At 51.4% G+C, this 21,962-nt stretch overlaps 1 protein-coding gene across 1 annotated transcript in view; it reads right to left on the reverse strand.

Moving 5' to 3' along the window:
* SUPT16H (SPT16 homolog, facilitates chromatin remodeling subunit) overlaps nucleotides 1-21,962 on the reverse strand; it is a 270,497-nt gene that overhangs the window by 110,489 nt on the left and 138,046 nt on the right. Inside the window, exon 18 of the mRNA XM_086923629.1 lies at nucleotides 21,840-21,958. Within this exon, the coding sequence (XP_086779755.1) occupies nucleotides 21,840-21,958 (119 nt within the window). The remainder of the gene's footprint in view (nucleotides 1-21,839; nucleotides 21,959-21,962) is intronic.

Genomic DNA, 21,962 nt, shown 5'->3' on the forward strand with positions numbered 1-21,962 from the left:
TGAAAAGGAAAATGCTACTTACCAGTATGCATTTGTTCTTGCCATGTAGAGCTGCAGAGTTACACACTATGCATAGATGGCCACCTAGTGTTGGGCCCGGATGTTTGCAGTTTGGTTTTATTGTAGAAAAGTCTTTGGGAGTCACAGGGTAGGTGACTCCTCCTTAGGATACTACCTTATGCGAAACAGAATGCAATCTAAATTCTAATACTCTAGATATCTCCCCCCCCCCCCCCCCCCCCAAACACCACTAAGGAGCTGTCAGCACTCACTGTGCAAATTAAAAGTGGAAGCCCTGACGATACAATTCCAGCTAGACTTATGCCCTCCCTGTTGGAGGCCCTAGGTCCTACGATGGAAAAACTTATCAATCTGTCACTCAGTACAGGCTCTGTCCCAAGACAATGGAAACGGGCGCTAGTCAGACCTATCAGGAAAAACACCGCCACTCCTTGGACTGAATTAGCAAACCTCAGACCCATCTCCCCTGCTTCCTTTCTTGGGTAGGCTCACAGAAAAATATGTAAACCAACATCTCTCCAACTATGTTGAAACTACTGGCGGCCTAGACTACTCCCAATCTGGTTTTAGGCCGAAACACAGCACAGAGCCTACCCTTGTCTGTTACTGATGACCTACACATGTTTTAGGACAAAGGGTACTTTGTGATTCTAGTGTTATTAGATCTATTGGCAGCGTTCGACACCGTGTCACATAACATCCTTATTGACCGGTTGTCGAACGTAGGAGTTAAAAACAAAGCCCTTGACTGGTTAAGGAGCTTTCTAACAGATCGCACCCAGACTGTCACCATGGGTGCATATAGATCAGCGGAGGTAGAGATTTCCAAAGGGGTGCCACAGGGCTCTTGCCTGAGCCCAACACTTTTTAACATCTATGTGGCACCCCTGGCAAGAGTGATGCGAAAATATTGCTTCATCCCCATGTCATACGCGGATGACACGCAACTCCTCTTCCCCTTTGAAACTCTCACCGCTGAGCTAAAGAACTCCTTCTCTGCTGGCATGAAGGCCGTGGCACAGTGGATGTCCACCAACTATCTACAATGCAACGTTAGCAAAACCGAAGTTATGCTACTCTGTGAGGCCAAACTTCTGTGGACCCCGGACTGGTGGCCTTCCGATCTTGGCATGGTCCCAGAACCTAAACAGGTCGTGAAAAACTTGGGGATCCGCCTTGATCAGGATCTGTCACTAAGACAACACAGTAACTTTGTTGCAGGCTCATGCTTCCATGTCATCAGCATGTTGCGAAAAATTTTCCCTTTATTGCCAGACACTTTCAGTAAGACACTAGTGCAGGCCCTTGTTCTGAGCCGTATCGACTACTGTAATGGCCTGCTTCTATCTGCCAACGAGGGAGTGTTGGCCAGACTCCAGGTAGTCTAGAATACGGCGGCTCGACTTGTCCTAAATGCCCCTCCTAGAACAGCATCCAAACCTCTTTTAAACCAGCTTCACTGGCTCTCGATACGACGAGAGCTAAATTTAAAATATGCTGTATTATTCATAAATTAGTATCAAAAAAGAATGCCAGTACTGCCAAATGATTCTGGGGGCTTAGTAGATACTGTACATATGAACCAAACAATATGTAAGCAAGATTACAATCATAGAATTAATCACTTTAAATTTGCATTTTATTTACACTTTTTCTTTTTAACTTATACTTTTTTTTACCATTTCAAAGATTTTTACAAAATATTGTAGTGAAACATATTACAAAACACGAACATCAAGGTAGTTTTCTCATGAAAATCTCATTCATACACATTCATACAACTAGACATTTCATTCGTACTCAAAAACATTCATTCAACTAACAGTCTAAGACAACATATACTTTTAACAATTTATATACATTTTATGACTCGGAAACCATAGAATCTCATTTGTGAAAGTAAATCCCTCTAGTCAAAGAGTTGTTCAATTTTCTTATGGTTTCAACGTGAGAACGTTATCTGAGAAGGTCTAGGCGTTTCGAACTCCTTAAATATGGAGTTCTCGTCAGGACCATAGACTGTGAAAGAAAAAACAAGGGGAACCTCTATTAATGCGTGGTCTGAAAAAGGGTGAAAGCTGCTTTTGGCTCAACACCCACTTCTCTGCTTCTTACCTCTCTAATTGTCAGTAGGATGTACCTCATAAGTTCGTCACCGTCCGCGGAGCGGGACCACCAATATAACAAATGTGCACGCTATTGAAATCGCTCAAAAAATGACTCAAAAATGACAACACTCACTATCACACATACTGTTGAGCCAAAAGCAGCTTTCACCCTTTTTCAGACCACGCATTATTAGAGGTTCCCCTTGTTTTTTCATTCACAGTCTAACGCCCTATACCATGGCCTCCCCAAATCCCAGCTGGCTAGGCTACAGATCATCCACAACCAGGCTGCCAGACTGGCATTTAAAATCCCTAGATGGCAGTCGGCCAAACCTCTGTTACATCAACTACACTGGCTACCAGTCAGTGAAAGAATAGCCTTCAAGGTCTGTTGCCTGGTCTTCAAAGCCTTAACTGGTCCCTTCCCTGCTTTCCTGAAGTCCCTGATCACCCCTTACCGTCCTCCCCGCACCTTGAGGTCCACCCACCTTCAGCTTCTAGTTATCCCCCGGTTTAAACTCACTAAATCTGGCGGCCGCAGCTTCTCTCACCTGGCTCCCAAGCTATGGAATTCTCTTCCACTGTCACTCAAGACCTCTTGCTCCCTCCTATCTTTTAGGAAATCTTTAAAAACACTGCTCTTTTCACATCCCCACTAAACTCCTCTTGCTCAACCTCAGTGTCCTATCAGCGCCAGGAAACTCATGGTGACAGTGCGCTCAATAAATTTCCCTTAACATTAACATTAACATGGTCCTTACGAGAACTCCATATTTAAGGAGTTCGAAACGTGTAGACCTTCTCAGATAACGTTCTCACGTTGAAACCATAAGAAAATTGAACAACTCTTTGACTAGAGGGATTTACTTTCACAAATGAGATTCTATGGTTTCCGAGTCATAAAATGTATATAAATTGTAAAAAGTATATGTTGTCTTAGACTGTTAGTTGAGAATGTTTTTGAGTACGAATGAAATGTCTAGTTGTATGAATGAGATTTTCATGAGAAAAGTACTTTGATGAACAAGTTACTTACCTTCGGTAACGATATATCTGTAAGAAACATTAGTTCGTGTTAGATTTCTTACCTTAGAATATCCCCAGGCGTCAGTGTGGATCCGGAAACTTTTGCGTAGCAGTACCCTTGCGCGTCGGTAGGCATCGTCTGCAGGCGTCTCCTGCGGCTCCGCGTCAGTCGTCGGCGTCGTCGTGCGCCGTGATGACGTCGCTGGAGTATATAGACGCCGCCTCCGCGCGCTGACGTCAGTTCTTTGTACACAGCTTTTCCGCGCCAGAAGACGCAGAGCCATGAGAGAACCAACACTGGTGCCTTTTGAAACTAGGGCCCTGAAAGGGAGGACCTTAACCCTAGGTATCAGTTCGCAGAACGGGGAGGATGGGTGGGTTCGGTAAGGAATCTAACACTAACTAATGTTTCTTACAGATATATCGTTACCGAAGGTAAGTAACTTGTTCATCTGAAAGAAACACGTTAGTGTTAGATTCCTTACCTTAGAATAGATACCCCAGCAATACCAACCCCGGTGGTGGGTCTGCGAACCAATACATTCCTACACCAGAAAGTCCTGGAGGACCGAACGGCCAAAGAAGCCATCCCTCCGGACTTGACTGTCCAGGCAGTAGTGCCTCGCAAATGTGTGCAGCGAGGCCCACGTAGCCGCTTGGCAAATGTCCTGCAAGAGGACTCCCCGGCCCAGGGCAGTAGTAGCCGCCGTGGCCCGAGTGGAATGGGCCCTCAGCCCAACAGGAGGCTCCTTCCGAGCCAAAGAGTAGGCCGCTTTGATGCAGAGAACGACCCACCGTGAGATGGTCCGTTTATGTACCGCCCGTCCCTTCTTCGCACCCACGTAGCCAACAAACAGTTGGTCATCCACCCGGAACTGGCGTGTGCGATCCATGTAAAATGAAAGCGCACGTTTTGGGTCCAGACGATGGAGCCGCTCTTCATCCTTTGAAGGATGCGGAGGCGGGAAGAAGGAAGGGAGGGTGATGTACTGCCCGATATGGAAAGCAGAAACTACTTTGGGCAGGAAAGAAGGTCTAGTCCTCAGAACCACCTTGTCAGGATGGATGGACAAGAAAGGAGGTTTGACAGAAAGAGCCTGGAGCTCACTCACCCTCCTGGCAGAGGTGATGGCAACCAGGAAAGCCGTCTTTAAAGTCAGGAGACGGAGAGGGCAAGAATGAAGGGGCTCAAAGGGAGCACACATTAAAAAGGTTAGAACCAGGTTCAAGTCCCACTGAGGCATCACAAACGGAACAGGTGGATACATGTGTGTAATGCCCTTCAAGAATTTCGTTACAATCGGGGACTTGAACAAAGAAGGCTGATCAGGAAGCCTAAGAAAGGCTGAAAGGGCAGAAAGGTAGCCCTTGATAGTGCCCAGAGCAGAGCCCTGCTGGGTAAGAGAGAGAAGGAACAGAAGAACCTCGGAGAGAGGGGCAGAAAGAGGATCCACAGCCTTTGCTGTGCACCATGCCACAAACTTGTTCCACCGACAGGCGTATACCGATTTCGTGGAGGGACGCCTGGCTGCCAGAATTACATTACAGACTTCAGGAGGCAAGTCAAATGGCCTCAACTGCCGCCGCTCAATCTCTAAGCATGGAGGTGGAGACTGGACCGGTTCGGGTGGAAGACCGTCCCCTGTTGCTGCGACAGAAGGTCCTCCTGAAGAGGCAGGCGGATCGGGGGACCGACTGACATGCTGAGTAGCTCGGGATACCAGTACCTTCGAGCCCAGTCCAGAGCCACAAGGATAACTTGGGCCCGGTCGCGCCTGATCTTCTTCAGCACTCTGGGCAGAAGTGGAATAGGCGTATAACAGACCGCAACTCCACTCGCGCCGAAAGGCGTCGCCGTGCGAGTGCCGTCTTGGAAACTCCAACGCGCAGAACTGATGACATTGCGCGTTCTCTTCTGTGGCGAATAGATCTAACCAAGGCTCTCCCCATTTCCGAAAGAGGCCTTGCGCCACGCCGAGTTCAGACGCCATTCGTGATCCATCGAGCACCGACGGCTGAGTTCGTCCGCCCTGGCGTTCAGAGAACCTGCCAGGTGTTGAACCGTCAGAGTCACGCCCTGACGTTCCAGCCACTGCCAGAGGCGCAGAGCCTCCTGGCAAAGGGTCCACGACCCCACCCCGCCTTGTTTGTTGCAGTACCACATGGCGGTGGTGTTGTCCGTGAACACCTGCACTACACTCCCGATGACAAAGGGGAGGAATGCCTTCAGTGCTAGACGAATCGCCCGTAGCTCCAACAGGTTGATATGGAGCCGGGACTCCGCCGGAGACCAGATGCCTCTGATCTCCGCCTCTCCCAAGTGGCCTCCCCAGCCCTGGAGGGACGCGTCCGTCACGACAACGTGTTCCGGTTGGGGAAGGGAGAGGGACTTGCCCCTGACCCAATCGCGGTCCGTAAGCTGTGAGAAGGTGGCCTGATATGCAGTGCTCACTATTCTAGTGAACACTATGTATCAGTCCAGCAACCCTTATTGATGATTGGTTGTAAGTCAACCTTATAGACCAGCTATCCTAGTAGCGTGGATACGAGCAGTCTAAGGCTAAAGACTCGAGAGGGCGTGTTAAGCCAGCTGTTATACCACACATATACCCCTTGAATACCAAGTGAAAGGACACCACACAAGTGTTATGAAAATAAACAGTTATTTATTAAGATTCACAACAGCCCTGTACTCTTTATGAGGACAGGGTACTAAGCACAAAACAAAACTCTTACGAAAATACTTAAGTTAGCACAGTATATACAAATGCCCGAGGGGTACGGAAAACCATATACTCTGAAAGTGGAATGCGAAATTACTAGCAGGTAAGTACAGTACTAATAGGCTTTGGAATCGCTAGATCTTGACTATAGAATCTTCAGATTACTTCTAGGAGACCCAGGGGACTCGGGTGCAGACTGTGCACTCTCACGCGTGATGCGGGACAAAGTCTATGGTAGCTAGAAATTGCAAAGTTAGTGTTCTCGGGCGAACCAGACCTGGTAGGAGGGAAAGGAAAGTGGATTCTGACCCTTGGATAGTGAGGCTATGCTGGGGCACCGAAATGCCGAAGTTACCTAGCCCAGGGGCTGCAGCTGCATAGGACTCAAAGGACGTCGGGAATCCTCGTTGACGGACCAGGAGCCTGGAAGAAAGAAGTTGCTGGCAGGCGACCAGTGAAGAAAGTTCGGTGGATCCAAGCCTGGATCGATGGAAGAGGACACCTGAAAGCAGAGGGGACCAAGTTCGAGACTACTAGCCAGTAGTCAGTGGGCACCAGGAGGGCACCGGATGGTAGCCACCTCGACTAGGTGAGTGGGTGACGCTGTGCTCGCAGATCTCACGGACCAGGAGGCGTTGTCGGCGACCAGGATGGAGGAGCGAGCTGTCCCACGAAGATTGAAGCTGTCGGCGTCGCTGGACCCAGGATTGGGCAACAAAGCCTTGGCAAATTCAAGCCCACGCGGTGGACTCAAAATGGCGTCTGGAGTGGACCAGGAGGGTCCGGGGTGCCTCTCTTGAAGAAGGAAGCAAGGGCCAGTCTGGAGCAACCAGACCAGCAGCAGTTATGTCGTCGGGCGTCGTGTAGAAGGCCACAAGCCAGCCGGCTAGTAGCCACACAGCGCGGTGAGGACGCAAAAGCAGAAGGGCCCCACGCAGATCGTGGAGATGCTGGAGGGCTGATATTCGGTGCTGGAGCTGCTCAGGGTTGGGGCTTCTCGGACCCCAAAGCACTCACCAGTGGAAGACTCGGTGGGCTTGTTACAAAGAAGTCGTGCAGTCTTGGCGATAGTCGGTCCCTCGAGGTCTCGTCGCACTCCCAGTTCTCAGCTTTGCTGTAGAGGCGAGTAGAGGTCAGAGGTGCCAGGGAAGCCGGGTCTCGTCGAGCTGGGTCGTCGGATTCGTGAAGGACTTGCAGCAGACCGCAGTGTTCTTAGGATGGTGCCCGCTTGATGCAGGGTGACTACTCCTTAGCCACAAGGGAGAATCTTGAAGAAGGAAATCTTGAAGTCCTTTCGAAGAAAGTTGTGTCTTGATTCTAAAGATGATCTAATTTGAACAGGGGGCCCGCTCCCATCTTTATACTAAAAAAGGGGGCTGACCCGGTGACTAGGTCCTGCCTATGGGTGGGACTAGGAGAGGGGTGGTTACACCCCTCTGCCATGCCGGACTTCCCCAGGCCAGGGGCTGGTGTGCCCCTGGAACTAGTTCAGACCGGCCTATGCGTAGTGAGCACCGGGGTGCCACTCAGCAGTCACCTTCCTGAAAAGCCCTGCCTACCCAGGATACACAAAACCATGTCTGGGATGGTGCTAGCACCGCCCCGGACAGGAAACCCTTTGTCCAAGCCTCCCTCGCTGGAAGGACTCCCAGCAGCAGGAGGTCAGACTCGTGTCTGTGGTGGCAGCATCCATTTTGTGGAGCTGAGGCTTTAGTTAACTTTAACCGGGGTTCACAGTTACATACATGTCGTGTCCCTCTAGAAGGGTGGAATGCTAACCCCGTCGCCAGAATTGGCGAGGGGTTAGTATTCCAATTCGTATGACACCTTACTCGACATGTTTTGATAAAGCAATACCAAAGTTAGCATTTAACCGCGAGGATTATAATGCACTTAAGAGTATATGGTATGCGATATCATGGAACAGCTATTAGGACTTGGTTCCGCAAGCTGCAGACAGGCTCAGCTCATGCCAGAGCACCATCTCACACGATTCCAAGCACTCTGCCTTCAGGATTGTCAAGGCCTGCCATAGGAGTGACTGATAGGAATCTGTGTGTCCATTTTAGGGTTAGGTATAGGTATACTACACCTACAGCAAAGGGTGATTACACGACTTTGCCCCAGCTGTCATGCAGCCAGTTGTGTCAAATTTAGGAGGCCAGCGAGGGGTGGCATAATACATGCTGCAGCCCCTGGCAGCCCTGGGTACACCTATGCCCTGAGTTACAGGGTCTGATAAGGTGGCCCAGTACCAATTGGTAAATGCACCTAGGGTACATGTTGTAATTTAGAGAGAGAACAGCCAGGCTGTGGGTCTGATTAGCAGGCCCACAGCCAGAGAAAGTCGTAAACCAGTGAAACAAAAGCAAAAAATCTGGGTGATCATAGGATTGCAGACCCTACTCTCCTACATAAGCCACCACTGCAGTTGTCTCGCAGTGCCCTCCGAGATCAAGACGTGGTCGGACAAGTTGCCCTGATGCTGGGCCCACTGAAACTTCAGGTCCCACTGCAGAGCCCGCATCCGCCACCGGGCGTGATGCACCAGAAGGATGCAGGAAGCCATCAGCCCCAGCAGCCGCAGCGTCAACCTGACCGAAACCCGGGATAGCGGCTGAAAGATGGGAATCAACGCCTGAATATCCCGGATCCGCCGTTCCGGAGGATAAACCCGAAACTGCGCCGAGTCCAGAACCGCTCCGATGAAAAGGAGCTTTTGAGAGGGACACAGGTGTGATTTCGGCACATTGATGGAGAACCCCAGGTCATGCAAGAGGTCTGCCGTCATCTGGAGGTGGTGGACGACTGTCTGTGGCGAGCCCGCCTTCAACAACCAGTCGTCTAGGTAGGGGAAGACTGAAACCCCTAACCTGCGCAGATGGGCTGCGACCACCGCCAACACCTTTGTGAACACCCGTGGGGCGCTGGTAAGGCCGAAGGGGAGCACGATAAACTGAAAGTGCTCCTGGCCTACCGTGAACCGCAGGCAACGCCGGTGGGCCGGCAGGACGGGGATGTGAAAATACGCATCCTGCAAGTCCAATGCTACCATCCAGTCTTGCGGGTCTAGGGCAGCCAAGACCTGAGCCAAAGTCAACATCTTGAACTTCTCCTTCCGGAGGAAGCCGTTGACGTTCCTTAGATCCAAGATAGGACGTAGGCCCCCTTTGTTCTTCTTGGGTACCAGAAAGTAGTGGGAATAGCAACCACGTCCTACTTCTGGCCCAGGAACGCGCTCGATGGCCCCCTTGGCCAAGAGGGCCGTAACTTCCTCCTGCAGAAGTTGCAAGTGGTCCCCCGACACACGGTGGTTCTGCTGTGGCATGGCTGGAGGAGTTGTCTCGAAGGGGAGGGAGTAGCCCCTTCGGACGATTTGCAGCACCCACCTGTCCGATGTGATCGTGCGCCAGCGGGCGTGGTGATGGCGAACCCTGCCACCCACTGGCGTCACGTGGGCCTGAAAGCACGGACTAGGAGGATTTTGAGGCAGATGCTGCGGGGGGAGATGTGGCCTGACCCCGCCGTTGTCCCCGACCGCCTCCATGGCGGTTTCCACGGCCGCCACCGCGTTGAAGTGATTGCTGCGGTGCGTGGCTGGCAGCACGTGTGGGGCGCCCCTTCCGTGGCCACGAAAGGAGCGAAACGAACCCGTTTGCTGGCGCTGGGTCGAGAGACCCAAGGACTTTGCCGTGACCCTGGAGTCCTTGAAGCGTTCCAGCGCGTGGTCCGCCTTGTCACCCAACAGATGACAGCCATCTAACGGCATGTCCATCAATGTGTTCTGGACATCTGCCGAGAAGTTGGCGGATCTCAACCAGGCGTGGCGACGAATCGCCACCGTCGTGGACATCGCTCTGCCTAGCGAGTCGGTCGTATCAAGACCACATCGAATAGAATATCTAGCTGCATCTCGGCCCTCAGCTACAGCTTTGCCGAGTTCAGCCCGCACCTCCATGGGGCATTCTGGCCTCCGCGACCGTATCCCACACAGAGTGGGTGTAGCGGCCCAAGAGGCAAGCGGTGTTGCAAGACCGCAGTCCTAAACTCAGGGACGAGAAGACCTTCTTGCCATATTGGTCATACCTCTTGGATTCCCGATCGGGCGGGGCCGACGGGAATGCGGACTGGGAGGTAGAGGCCTGGATCACCAGACTCTCAGGGGTGGGGTGGGTGGACAGGAACTTGGGGTCGTCCGGACAAGGACGGTGGCGTCTGGCCACGTTCCGATCAACAGGCGCACCTGAAGAGGGCCTGGACCACGTGCCCAACAGAACGTCTGATAAGGCTTCGTTAAACGGCAGCAGAGGCTCCTGTGGGCATGACCGCGGTTTGAAGACCTCAGTGAGGATGTTAGGCCTCACGGCCGCGACGGGGAGCTCAAGGTTTAAGGCCTTGGCAGCCCTCATCAACACCACTGAATAGGCAGCTCCCTCCTCCGATGCCACGGAAGGAGGAGAGACAAAACCAGGGTTAGGAGAGTCATCCAAACCACTGGCGTCCCCCAAATCACCTGTCCAGTCCATGTCATACTGACACTCACGTGACAGAGGGTCCTCAGACCCCTCCCAGCCCTCACCGTACTCTACATCATCACCATAGTCGGTGTCAACCATGTAGACCGGCTCCACGGGGTCGACAGGCCCCATCGGCGTCGAGCGACGCCGGTCCGACTCCGCGTTCGGATTCGGTGAGGGTATGGGGACGGCGCCGCCCAGAGCCAGAGCCAGAGCCAGTGCCCCAGTGCCCCAGTGCCGCAGTGCCGCAGTGCCGCAGTGCCGCCCGAAGCCGGCACCGAGGGCAACCCCGATGGAATCTGCGCCGGATTGGACGGACGTCCATCCGGCGTCGACCCCGAAGGCCCTAGGGCGCCGGGATCGGCGCCGCCGGAGTCGGAGCATCCGACGGCGTCGAGGTAGGGTCAGCTGAACCGCTAGGGCCCCCGGACGGGTTCACTGGGCCCGTAGGCGCCGTGGAACCCGCCGGAGGAGATAGAGGCGTTCCTCGTGGCCATGAGGGCCCTATCTCCTCAGGCGTCGCACCCTGCCCAGGGACCTAAGGGTATGGGGCAGACCGCGCCGGCGACTCTCGCGGAGCCGCGGGGTTGGGGTCACCCGAACCCCCGGCCGCATCGCGCGAGCGTCGGGGGTACGATGACGACGCCCCGACTTCTTGTGTTTCTTACCTGATGAACTCGATGAGTGATGTCGACTTCCGGAGCGCCCGCTGCGGCTCCGCGAACGCTCCCTCGAACGCTCCCTGGACCTCCGGCCGGACCGCGACCTCTCTCGACGCGGGCCGACACCCGGAGCTCGAGCAGCTTGCGGGACCGCTCCCGCCTAGCCTTGTTAGTCAGAGCCCGGCAATCGACGCAGGAGTCGACGTCGTGGTCCGGGCCCAGGCACCGGACGTCGTGGTCCGGGCCCAGGCACCGGAGACAGAGTCGGTGATGGTCCGTGACCGACATCGTGCGGTCACAACCGTCACAGTTTTTGAAACCGGGCATCCTACCAGGCACAAAAGATAGAAATAAGTTGAAATAACTTGGTCAAAAGACCGGGTACCGCTCTTCAGATCTGCGTCCACTGGCGCGGAAAAAAGAAGAACTGACGTCAGCGCGCGGAGGCGGCGTCTATATACTCCAGCGACGTCATCACGGCGCACGACGCCGACGACGGACGCGGAGCCGCAGGAGACGCCTGCAGACGACGCCTACCGACGCGCAAGGGTACTGCTACGCAAAAGTTTCCGGATCCAGACCGACGCCTGGGGATATTCTAAGGTAAGGAATCTAACACTAACGTGTTTCTTTCAGATGTTCGTGTTTTGTAATATGTTTCACTACAATGTTTTGTAAAAATCTTTGAAATGGTAAAAAAAGTATACGTTAAAAAGAAAAAGTGTAAATAAAATGCAAATTTAAAGTGATTAATTCTATGATTGTAATCTTCCTTACATATTGTTTGGTTCATATGTACAGTATCTACTAAGCCCCCAGAATCATTTGGCAGTACTGGCATTCTTTTTTGATACTAATTAAGGCAGGGTTTGGCCTTACTGCTTGGGAACCTATACCCAGTGGAGACCAGCATTAGTATTATTCATAAAAGCATAAATGGACAAGGCCCTGCCTACCTGAAACAAATTCACCTCATACACCCCCTCCAGATCACTTAGATCTAGCACAAGCCATCTACTAGTAGTACCCCGTATTAAAAAAGCTAGACACGGAGGCAAAGCGCTATCCGTAGTAGGACCCACTTTGTGGAACCGGCTTCCACTGACCCTTAGACTCTGCACTACGCACCTACAATTCAGGAAACTCCTAAAAACGGCACAATTTAAAAATGAGATCTAAACCACAGTATTACCCTCTTCCATGTGTATGCGAACTGGCCCAAAAGCGCAGAGATACTCCTGTTGGAGTCGATTCCAGCGCTATATAAACTCGCAAATAAATAAATAAATAGGATGATACTGCACATGGGCATCGGCCCCATCCCCAGATTGTTTTTCTCCATTAGGGAAGTGATCGAGCTGTACAAGAGATAGTGATGTCCATGTGATTTGTATCCAATTAAGATAATACTGGAACAGATAAAGGCAGCCGTGGAGGCGGGTGGGCGTGTGCAACTCTGCAGCTCTACATGCCAAGAACAGATGCATACTGGTAAGTAGCATTTTCCGTTCGAGGCATATGAGCTGCAGATTACACGCTATGCATAGATTGTATAGCAGTACCCACACCTAGCGGCGACTACCCGTATCTATTGCAGTTGTTTGAAACAGTGTTTAATATAGCCAGGCCCACAGTGGCTCGTTGTTTAGTTTGCACATCTACACAATAATGCTTTGTGAATGTGTGCGGTGTAAGCCACGTAGCTGCTCTGCATATGTCATCTAAGGGGATGTTCCCTAAGAATGCCATTGAATCTCTCTTGTTGAGTGGGCTTTTGGAGGAATTGTTAACATGCGTTTTGTTTTTTGGTAACAAATTTGTATGCATTTAACAATCCATCTGGCGATCCCTGATTTTGATATAGGGTTGCCTTCATGTGGCGGTGAAAAAGACACAAAAAGTTGTTTTGTTTTACGAAACGATTGTGTCCTTTCAATATAGTACAGCAGTGCTCTTTTGACGTCTAAGGTGTGTAGAGCTCTTTCTGTGGCTGTTTGAGGCTGCGAGAAAAATACGGGCAGCTCAACAGATTGATTTAGATGGAATGGTGAAATGACTTTAGGAAGGAATTTAGGATTAGTACGAAGAACCACTTTGTTATGATGCATTTGCAAAAAGGGTTCTTGAATGGTAAATGCTTGTAGTTCACTAACCGTTCTAAGTGAAGTAACTGCTACCAGGAAAGCTACTTTCCAAGATAGGAATTGCAATGCACATTTATGTAGTGGTTCAAAGGGAGGACCCATTAACCTTGTAAAAACAATGTTCAGGTTCCACACCGGTTCTGGTGGCGTTCTGGGAGGAATTATTCTTTTGAGTCCTTCCATGAAAGCTTTAATAGCTGGTACTCTAAAAAGAGATAGATGTTGTCTATTTTGCAAGTATGCTGCAAAGGCAGCAAGGTGTAACCTGATAGATGTATAGGCTAGGTTACACTTTTGAAGGTGTAATAGATATCCTAGGATAGACACGTCTAGGGGATCTATTTGGTTGTTTGGCAGTATATGACAAAGCGTTTCCATTTAGCAGCATTATATGCTCTGGTAGTGGGACGTCTAGCTTCTTTAATGATGTTCATGCATTCTGGAGGAAGGATGAGGTAACCAAACTCTATGGCCTCAGGAGCCAGATCGCTAGATTAAGCTGAGCTGGGTCCGGGTGTCTGATCTCTCCATGGTTCTGTTAATAGGCGTGGAGATAGATGTAATCTTTGATGTGGTACTACAGACATTTGCAGCAGCGTGGTGTACCACGGTTGTCTGGCCCAAGTTGGAGCGACTAGAATTAGCATCAGGGAATGTGGTAGTTAGCGCACCACTAACGGAAGTAGTGGGAGAGGAGGAAAAGCGTACGCAAATAGTTGACCAGTTCATCCATATCGCATTGCGTTTGGACAATGGGTGTGGGTATCTGGTGGCAAAGTTTGGGCATTTTGCATTTTCGTGGGTGGCAAAGATGTCTAGCTGAGGTTGTCCCCACATTTGGAAGAACAGATGAAGAACTTGCGGGTGAAGTTCCCACTCGTGGATCTGCTGTGTTTGTCGACTTAGCAGATCTGCAATAGTGTTTTGTACTCCTGGGACGTGTTGGGCTAAGAGGAAGATCTTTAGCGGTATAGCCCATCTCCATATCTGCTGTGCTAACAGAGAGCTCCAGAAAGTGTGTGTCCCCTTGTTTGTTTATGTAGTACATAGCTGTCATATTGTCTGTGCGGACTAAGACAGCCTTGACTGACACTTGAGTTTGAAATGCTTTTAGAGCTAGAAACACAGCTAGCAACTCCAAATGATTGATGTGGAGTAACTTTTGCTGCGGTGTCCACCTGCCTTGCATGGTGTTATGCAGTAGATAGGCTCCCCAGCCGGAGAGCGGTGCGTCCGCTGTCATGACTATTTGAGGAACTGGCTCTAGAAACGGTCGTCCTTTGGAAAGGTTTTTGGTGTTCCACTATTGCAGAGAACGATGAGTCCGACTGTCTACCAACACTAGGTCTGTTAATGGACCTTGAGCTTGGTTCCATTGGCGTGCTAGGCACTCTTGAAATGGATGCATTTGCAATCTTGCGTGAGGTACTACAGATATGCAAGATGCCATCATTCCTATAAGCTGCATAAACACTCGAGCTGGTAGTGAGTGTTGTGGTTTGAATTTTGTTAGGAGAGTTTGTACACTTGTTATACGGGCTGGAGAGGAATAAGCTAGTGTTAGTTGGGTGTTTATTGTAGCGCCGAGATACTGTTGTATGTGCGAGGGTTGCAGATGAGATTTGACGTGATTTACCGTGAATCCCAAATCGTGAAGCAGTTGAATAGTAGCCTGAGTGTGTTGCACACACTGTCTGTATGATAGATTTGGCGGTGTCTATCTTTTTTCATTTTCTCGGATACATCTACCTCTGGTACAAATAGGTGTTCAAAGGGTTGGTTAAGAATGGAGCTTTGTACCTCAGGTTTGAACCCTGATATGCGTAGCCAGGCGTGTCTGCGTAGCAAAACGCTGGTGTTCACTGCCCTAGAGGCCGTGTCTGCTGCATTGAGGGCACACCTAATAGAGGTGTTTGTGATATTTTTCCCCTCTTGGATGAGCTAGTTTGCTCTTTCCTTGTACTTGTCAGGGAGGTGCCTCATCAGTGACTCTAGTTTATCGTAATGTGCCCCGTCATATCTGGGCATCGGCTCCATCTGGGGATGGAGCCGATGCCCATGTGCAGTATCATCCTAAGGAGGAGTCACCTATCCTGTGACTCCCAAAGACTTTTCTACAACAAAACAAACTGCAAACATCTGGGCCCAACAGTAGGTGGCCATCTATGCATAGTGTGTAATCTGCAGCTCATACGCCTCGAACACTTCTTTACATTCGGAGACATCTGGGGCCAGTAAAAGTGGCTAACTAGCCTTTCCCAGGTTTTAGTTTGGCCCAGATGTCAAGCTAGGGGAGATTTTCAAAAAAGAGAGTTTCCCAGAGTTACAGAAAGGACTGGGTGTAAAGCAAGTAAAATTTACAAGCTAGGGGAGATGTCATGAGCTAAAGTTAATAAGAACTCCCTGTACTTCTGAGGCACTACCACTCTCCTAATGGCTTCAGGGTTGGAGTCTCTGGCCTCATTGTACAGTAGTCCTTCCTCCCAATAAACTGAGTACCACAAACATCTCCATTTTCCGGTTCAGCAGCTTGCTGCCTCAGACTTTCAAGAGTTGGACAGGCCTGCTGTTCAAGTCGCAGCTCTTCCCTAGTGGGTCCCCCTGGGACTAAAAGCTCAACCTGGTACGGGTCAAGTTCCGTAGGCTCAGTTCCCTCTGGGGCTTCACGTCCTCTCCCTGAGTAGGGGTCCTGAGTTTTGAGCTGTTCAGAAGCTGTTCAGAAGCTGGTTTCTCCAGGCTTCTTAACTTTCCTCTTGGAAGGTTGGGCCATTCTTTCAGGCTCCAAAAGATAAGTAGGGCGTTTGAGGACTCGCCAAGGATCTTGTAGAGCACGGCTTGTCCCCCCGTGGGATCTCTAGGCGCTGGTGTTCCATGAGCCTCAGTCAGAGGGTGTTGGCAGTCCAAGAGCCAGGTCTTGAGCTGTTTCTTGAAGTCCTTCAGAGATTGGGAAGTGCGTAGGTAGTCATTCCAGGACTTGGTGGTGAGTTATGAGAAGGAGCGGCCTCTGCATCAGCTGCGCTGGATGTGGGCCAATGAGAGGCTAGAGGATCAGAGCTCCCTGATCAGTTCATGGAATGTTAGGCGTTAGTTTATGTAGGTGGGTCCGGACTTGTGGATTGCTCTGTAGGCATGTGTGAAAATTCTGAATTGTGGAAACAGGCAGAGGAGAAGGTGCTGATTTGTTGCTTCATCGTTAGTTGAGAGTCCAGGATGATTCAGAGGTTGCGCGCGTGGTTGAAGGGGAGGCAGTGCAGAGGGCCACCAAGTGTCGTTCCACAGGGAGGGCTTATTCCAGAAGATGATGATCTCTATCTTGTCAGTTTGAGGCAGTTTGTCCTCATCCAGGAGGCGATGTTGGCTGTGGTGATTTGGAAGTTGGCTCTTGATGCGTCGTCATCTTCTGAAAGGGATAAGACGAGCTGGGTGTCGTTGGCATAGGATACTATGTTGAATCTGTGGGTGAGGGCGACGTCTGCCTGTGAAGTCATGTAAGTGTTGAAGAGGGTAAGGCAGGAGCCCTGGGAGACAGCGCATATTATGTTTTTGGGTGTGGAGGAGAAGGGCGGGAGGTGAATCCTATGCGTACGGCCAGAGAGGGAGGAGATCCAGTTGAGTGTGTTGTCTTGAATGCTGAAGACCATCGCACCCCATCTCCGAGACATCATCAACACCTCCTTCAACACAGCCACCTTCCCTGAGAGCTGGAAGCACGCCGAGCTCAGCGCACTACTGAAGAAACCAACAGCGGATCCGACCGACCTCAAGAACTTCCGCCCCATCTCGCTCCTCCCCTTCCTGGCCAAAGCCATCGAAAAGGTCGTCAACAAGCAACTGGCCGCCTTCCTCGAGACGAACGGATCCCTCGACCCATCGCAGTCCGGATTCAGAGCCAATCACAGCACCGAGATCGCCCTCATCGCAGCCACTGACGACATCCGAGCCCTGCTCGACAACGGTGAAACAGCGGCACTCATCCTCCTAGACCTCTCCGCTGCATTCGATACGGTTTGCCACCACACCCTAGTCCAACGACTCAACGACACGGGCATCCAAGGGAAGGCCCTGGACTGGATCACCTCATACCTCTCCGGAAGAACACCGAGATTACGCCTCCCGCCGTTCCGCTCGGGTGCCACCGAAGTCATCTGCGGCGTCCCGCAAGATCATCGCTCAGCCCCACTCTCTTCAACATCTACATGAAACCACTAGCTGCCATCGCTCGCAATCACAACCTGAACATCATTTCCTACGCCGATGACACCCAGCTGATCCTCTCCCTCACCAAAGACCCCGACACCGCCAAATCGAGCCTCCACGAAGGGATGAAAGACGTCACCGAATGGATGAACAGCCGCCTAAAGTTGAACACGGACAAGACAGAAGTCCTCATCCTTGGACCATCGCCCTCCGCATGGGACGACTCCTGGTGGCCCCCAGCCCTAGGCGCCGCACCCAAGCCAACAGACCACGCACGCAACTTGGGCATCATCCTGGACTCCTCCCTATCGATGACCAGACAAGTCAACGCCGTCTCCTCATCTTGCTTCCACACACTCCGCATGCTCCACAAGATCTTCCAATGGATTCCGACTGAGACAAGGAAGACGGTCACCCAGGCCCTCATCACCAGCAGACTGGACTATGGAAACACCCTCTACGCCGGAACAACAGCCAAGCTTCAGAAGAGACTCCAGCGCATCCAGAACGCCTCTGCCCGACTCATCCTTGACGTCCCCTGACGCAGCCACATCTCGAGCCACCTGAGACCCCTACACTGGCTCCCTGTCAACAAGAGGATCATGTTCAGACTCCTCACCCACACACACAAATCCCTCCACGACCTGGACCCTAGGTACCTCAACGACTGCCTGACCTTCTACACGCCCACCCGCCAGCTGCGATCGGCGAACCTCGCCCTCGCCGTCGTGCCTCGTATCCAGAGAGCCACCGCCGGAGGATGATCCTTCTCCTACCTAGCGGCTAAGACATGGAACTCCCTGCCCGTCCACCTGCGGCTGACCCAGGACCACCTCGCCTTCAGGAAACAGCTCAAGACCTGGCTGTTCGAGCAGTAGCAGACCCCCCCTCCCCACGCGCCTTGAGACCCTTCCGGGTGAGTAGCGCGCGATATAAATGCCATGATTGATTGATTGAAGAGGTGGAGTCTGGTCAGAAGGGTGTGATGGGAGACTGTCTAAGGCAGCGGATAGGTCGAGGAGAACGAGGGAAGCGGTTTTACCTTGGTCGAGGAGGCGTCCAATGTCGTCCGTTGCTGTGATGAGGGCGTTCTCAGTTCTGTGGTTGGGTCGGATGCCAGATTGATAAGGGTCAAGCAGGTTGGTTTCTTCAGGGAAATTTGTGAGTGGAGGTTGATGGCTTTCTCCAACACTTTGGCCAGGAAGGAGAGAAGTGAGATTGGGCGTTAATTTTTGTAGTTTGAGTTTGTTGGGGTTGGCTGAGGGCTTCTTCAGAAGGGGCTTCGCTGTGGCGTGTTTCCAGGTGTCTGGTACACTGGTGGCTGTTGTGATGGAGATGTTTAGGAGATCTGAGTGGGCAAGCGATTGCTTCTTCGCTCAGGCTGTACATGTGGTGCGGGCAGGGGTCCAATGGGGGATCATAAGTGGATGAATTTCATGATGGAGGAAATGTCTCCGATAGAGAGCTGCTTCCAGTTGGGGATTCGTGGGTGTGGGGGTTGTTGGCTTGGATACAGAGATTGGGGGTCGAAGTTGCATTAGATGTTGGTGATCTTGTGGTGGAAGTAGTCTGCCAGGGAGTCGCAGAGAGCGTGGGCAGGGCGGATCATGTTCTGTGGTTGAGGGGCAAGAGAATTCTGACAATGCTGTAAAGTTCCTTGGAACAGTTTGAACTTGTCTCGAGACCGGTGTTAAGGGCTTTCTTCTTGGTCTCTCTGAGGCAGTGGTGATCTCGAGGGCGGCTTTAAGTTTCAAGGTTAGTGCGGGTCTTGTTAGCTTGACAAAATCTTTCTAGTTTCTTGCAGTTTCGATTTAAGGTATTCAGTTCTGGGGTGAACCATCTGGCTCATTTGGCAGGGGGGGGGGGGGCGATGGTGTTGGCGACTTAAGAGATCCAGTTGGAGAAGTTTAGGACGTCTAGTTTGAGTGGTCGGATGTCAGTCTTGCTTCTTTTAGGGTAGTGGTCCAGAGGGGTTCAGTGGTCTTCCCCAGTTGAGGTGAAGATGTGGGGCCAAGGGGGGTTAGTCTGGTGTCCTGGGAGCCAGAGAAGTGAACAATGCTGTGATCTGCCCAGGTCAGCTTAGTGGTGTGGGAGAACTTGGTTTTGTCATTGGTGGAGAAGATGGGGTCCAGCGTGACCCGCTTTGTGTGTGGGGGAGGTGACTAGTTGAGATACACTGCAAGGTGCTCAGGTTCTTCATTAGCGTGGTGGAGTAGGTGTATGACGGGTCTTCTAGGTAGAACTTCCGATTCCCTAGGAAGATGTAGAGGTTGGAGGTTTTTTTTTATGGGGAGTTTTATATGGCGCAAACTTGACCCGAAGGTATTGGGTATCAGAGCGCTTTACACGTGCGCCAGTTGCGTTATATGAGGACACATTAATTTTTGTTAAACACGGGGAAATTAAGTGATGTGCCCAGAATCACAAGATGCTCGAACCCGGTTCCACAGATTTTAGTTCTACCACCCTACCTGTTAGGCTAACTCCTTGCCCTAGATGGTGGATTGCCAGTGGGGGGTGATGAAGCTCGGGATGGAGTTGAAGATGGGGTGGGGCCAAGGGGTCTGTAAGCGAGGGTTCCTCGGATGGTGGTTTTAGCGTCCTGGTGAATCCGAAGCGGAGGTGCTCCATGATAGGTGTTGTGTGGTCATCCGAGGCGATGCAGTTTAGGGAGTCCTTGTGGTTGATGGCGATGCCTCCACAGGGTCTGTTGGGGCGGTCGCAGTGATTCAGCCTGTACCCATGGGGGTGTTGCGGTGGCAATATCTGGTGCCGACGAGGTGAGCCAGGTTTTGATTAACATCACGTTGTGGGAGAGGGGGTTTATGGTGGCATGCTTGCTCAGGGATCAGACGTTAAGGCATGGGGGAGCTGTGGTCTGGGGGGTGTCTCTTGCTGGGTGGTGATCGTGGCAGGTCTTGTGTCGCAGGAGAAGCAGCAGTTGTTGCAAGTGAAGGGTCCTTCAGTGGAGCGTGGAAATGCGTTGCAGCAGTTGGTGTTTCGTGGCTTGAGTTCGAGGAATCCAATTTCTTCGGTGGAGTACTGGCATCAGGCTATAGAACCATGGGTACGGACACTGGGCGCGGACAAGCTTGCCTTTGGCGCTTGAGGCACAGTGGCCTCCATTAAGCAGCCCTGAATGAGGGAGGGGCAGTCCGGGAGGGCACCAGGCGCAGCACAGGAGATAACCTGCAAGAATAGGTCATAAAGTGGCATGGCCCACAGGAGCAGAGTACACAGGGACAGAACAAGACTGTTCAGGAATTAGGAGCAAATCAAAAAATTACACCAAGAACAAGCACAAAAAAAGGCAGTAGACAATGCAGGGGCACACGGCCGGGCTAGAACCAGCAGCGCTACGCGCTGGGCAGGAGGACCGGATGGTGCCTCTCTGCTGCGAGGCTGGGCAGGAGGGTTCGGGAGAGTGGCGACCAGACCTGTAAGTCAGGGCTTCTCCCCGACCTGGAGGACAATGGCTTCAATATTTTCTGTCAGACAGATCTCAAGCTGTATCTTTCTCTCCTCTGTATCGACTGCCACACCATTAAGACACAATGTCCCTCGGTTTGGCTTGGAGCCCAAGCCTGTTTGATATATATATATACAAGGCTCCCCTTGCTAGAAAAGTCAAATCTTGGGGTCTGAAAATAGTGTCATATGCAGATGACACCAGTTAATGTCCTTTCCAGCAGGGGAATGAAGGGATCCTTGAAAGGCTGCCTTAGAGCATTAGAAATGTGGGTTAAATAAACTGTTTAAAGCAGAATTCAGGTAATTATGAAATACTGTTCTTCTACAAAGCCCAATCACCTTGGGCCCAGTTCTAGTAGCCAAAGTAATTGAGTGAAACCCAGTCCACCACAATAAGGATCCAAAGAGCCAGAAACTGTGGCGCTGCCTTTTCATTCCTGAAAGCCAAAACTGTGGACTGAGCTACACTTTGAGCAAAAGAAGTCTACCTCTGAATCCAACTTTAAAAAATAGCTAAAAACATTTCTTTTCCGAAAGGTTCAAGCTGCTCAAGGGTACGGACTGTAGAACTGGGGACGCTTCTGGTGAGGCAGCCATGCGCTAAAATACATACATTATTCTGTATTAGTCGAGGTATACTTCCTGATCCAGTTATAGTTAAAGACAAACTCTTGTGGAGGTCTGATGTCCAGAAACTTCGGGGGGGGGGGAGGGGGGGGGGGGGGGGGGGAAGGGGGGGGGGAGGGGGGGGGGAAGGGGGGGGAAGGTTGTGCAGTGCATAGATCGATTGGGGAGTCTGCATCATGGAAAGCCTCATGGAAGTGCAGCCTCAGAAAGGTTCCTCAATCGTAAAAATGTGAAACGTCTCAGGTAATTTATTTAACTGGCGTCCTCAGACACAAGCTGTATTCAACCCTTTCTGCTCCATGTATGAACCGAAGCCGCACCCCAAAGCCAGGACATGCCGTACCTTGAGGTGGAAGTGAAGTACAATGATCATCTCTCCATCGCAGGGCTGGAAAACTGCATGCTTGATGTTGTTGTACAAGATGTCCACCTTGTCGCCTCGCACAGACGTGAACCGGAAACCTAC

The sequence above is a fragment of the Lissotriton vulgaris genome, chromosome 5 (genome assembly GCF_964263255.1).
Source record: "Lissotriton vulgaris chromosome 5, aLisVul1.2, whole genome shotgun sequence".
NCBI classification, from domain to species: domain Eukaryota; kingdom Metazoa; phylum Chordata; class Amphibia; order Caudata; family Salamandridae; genus Lissotriton; species Lissotriton vulgaris.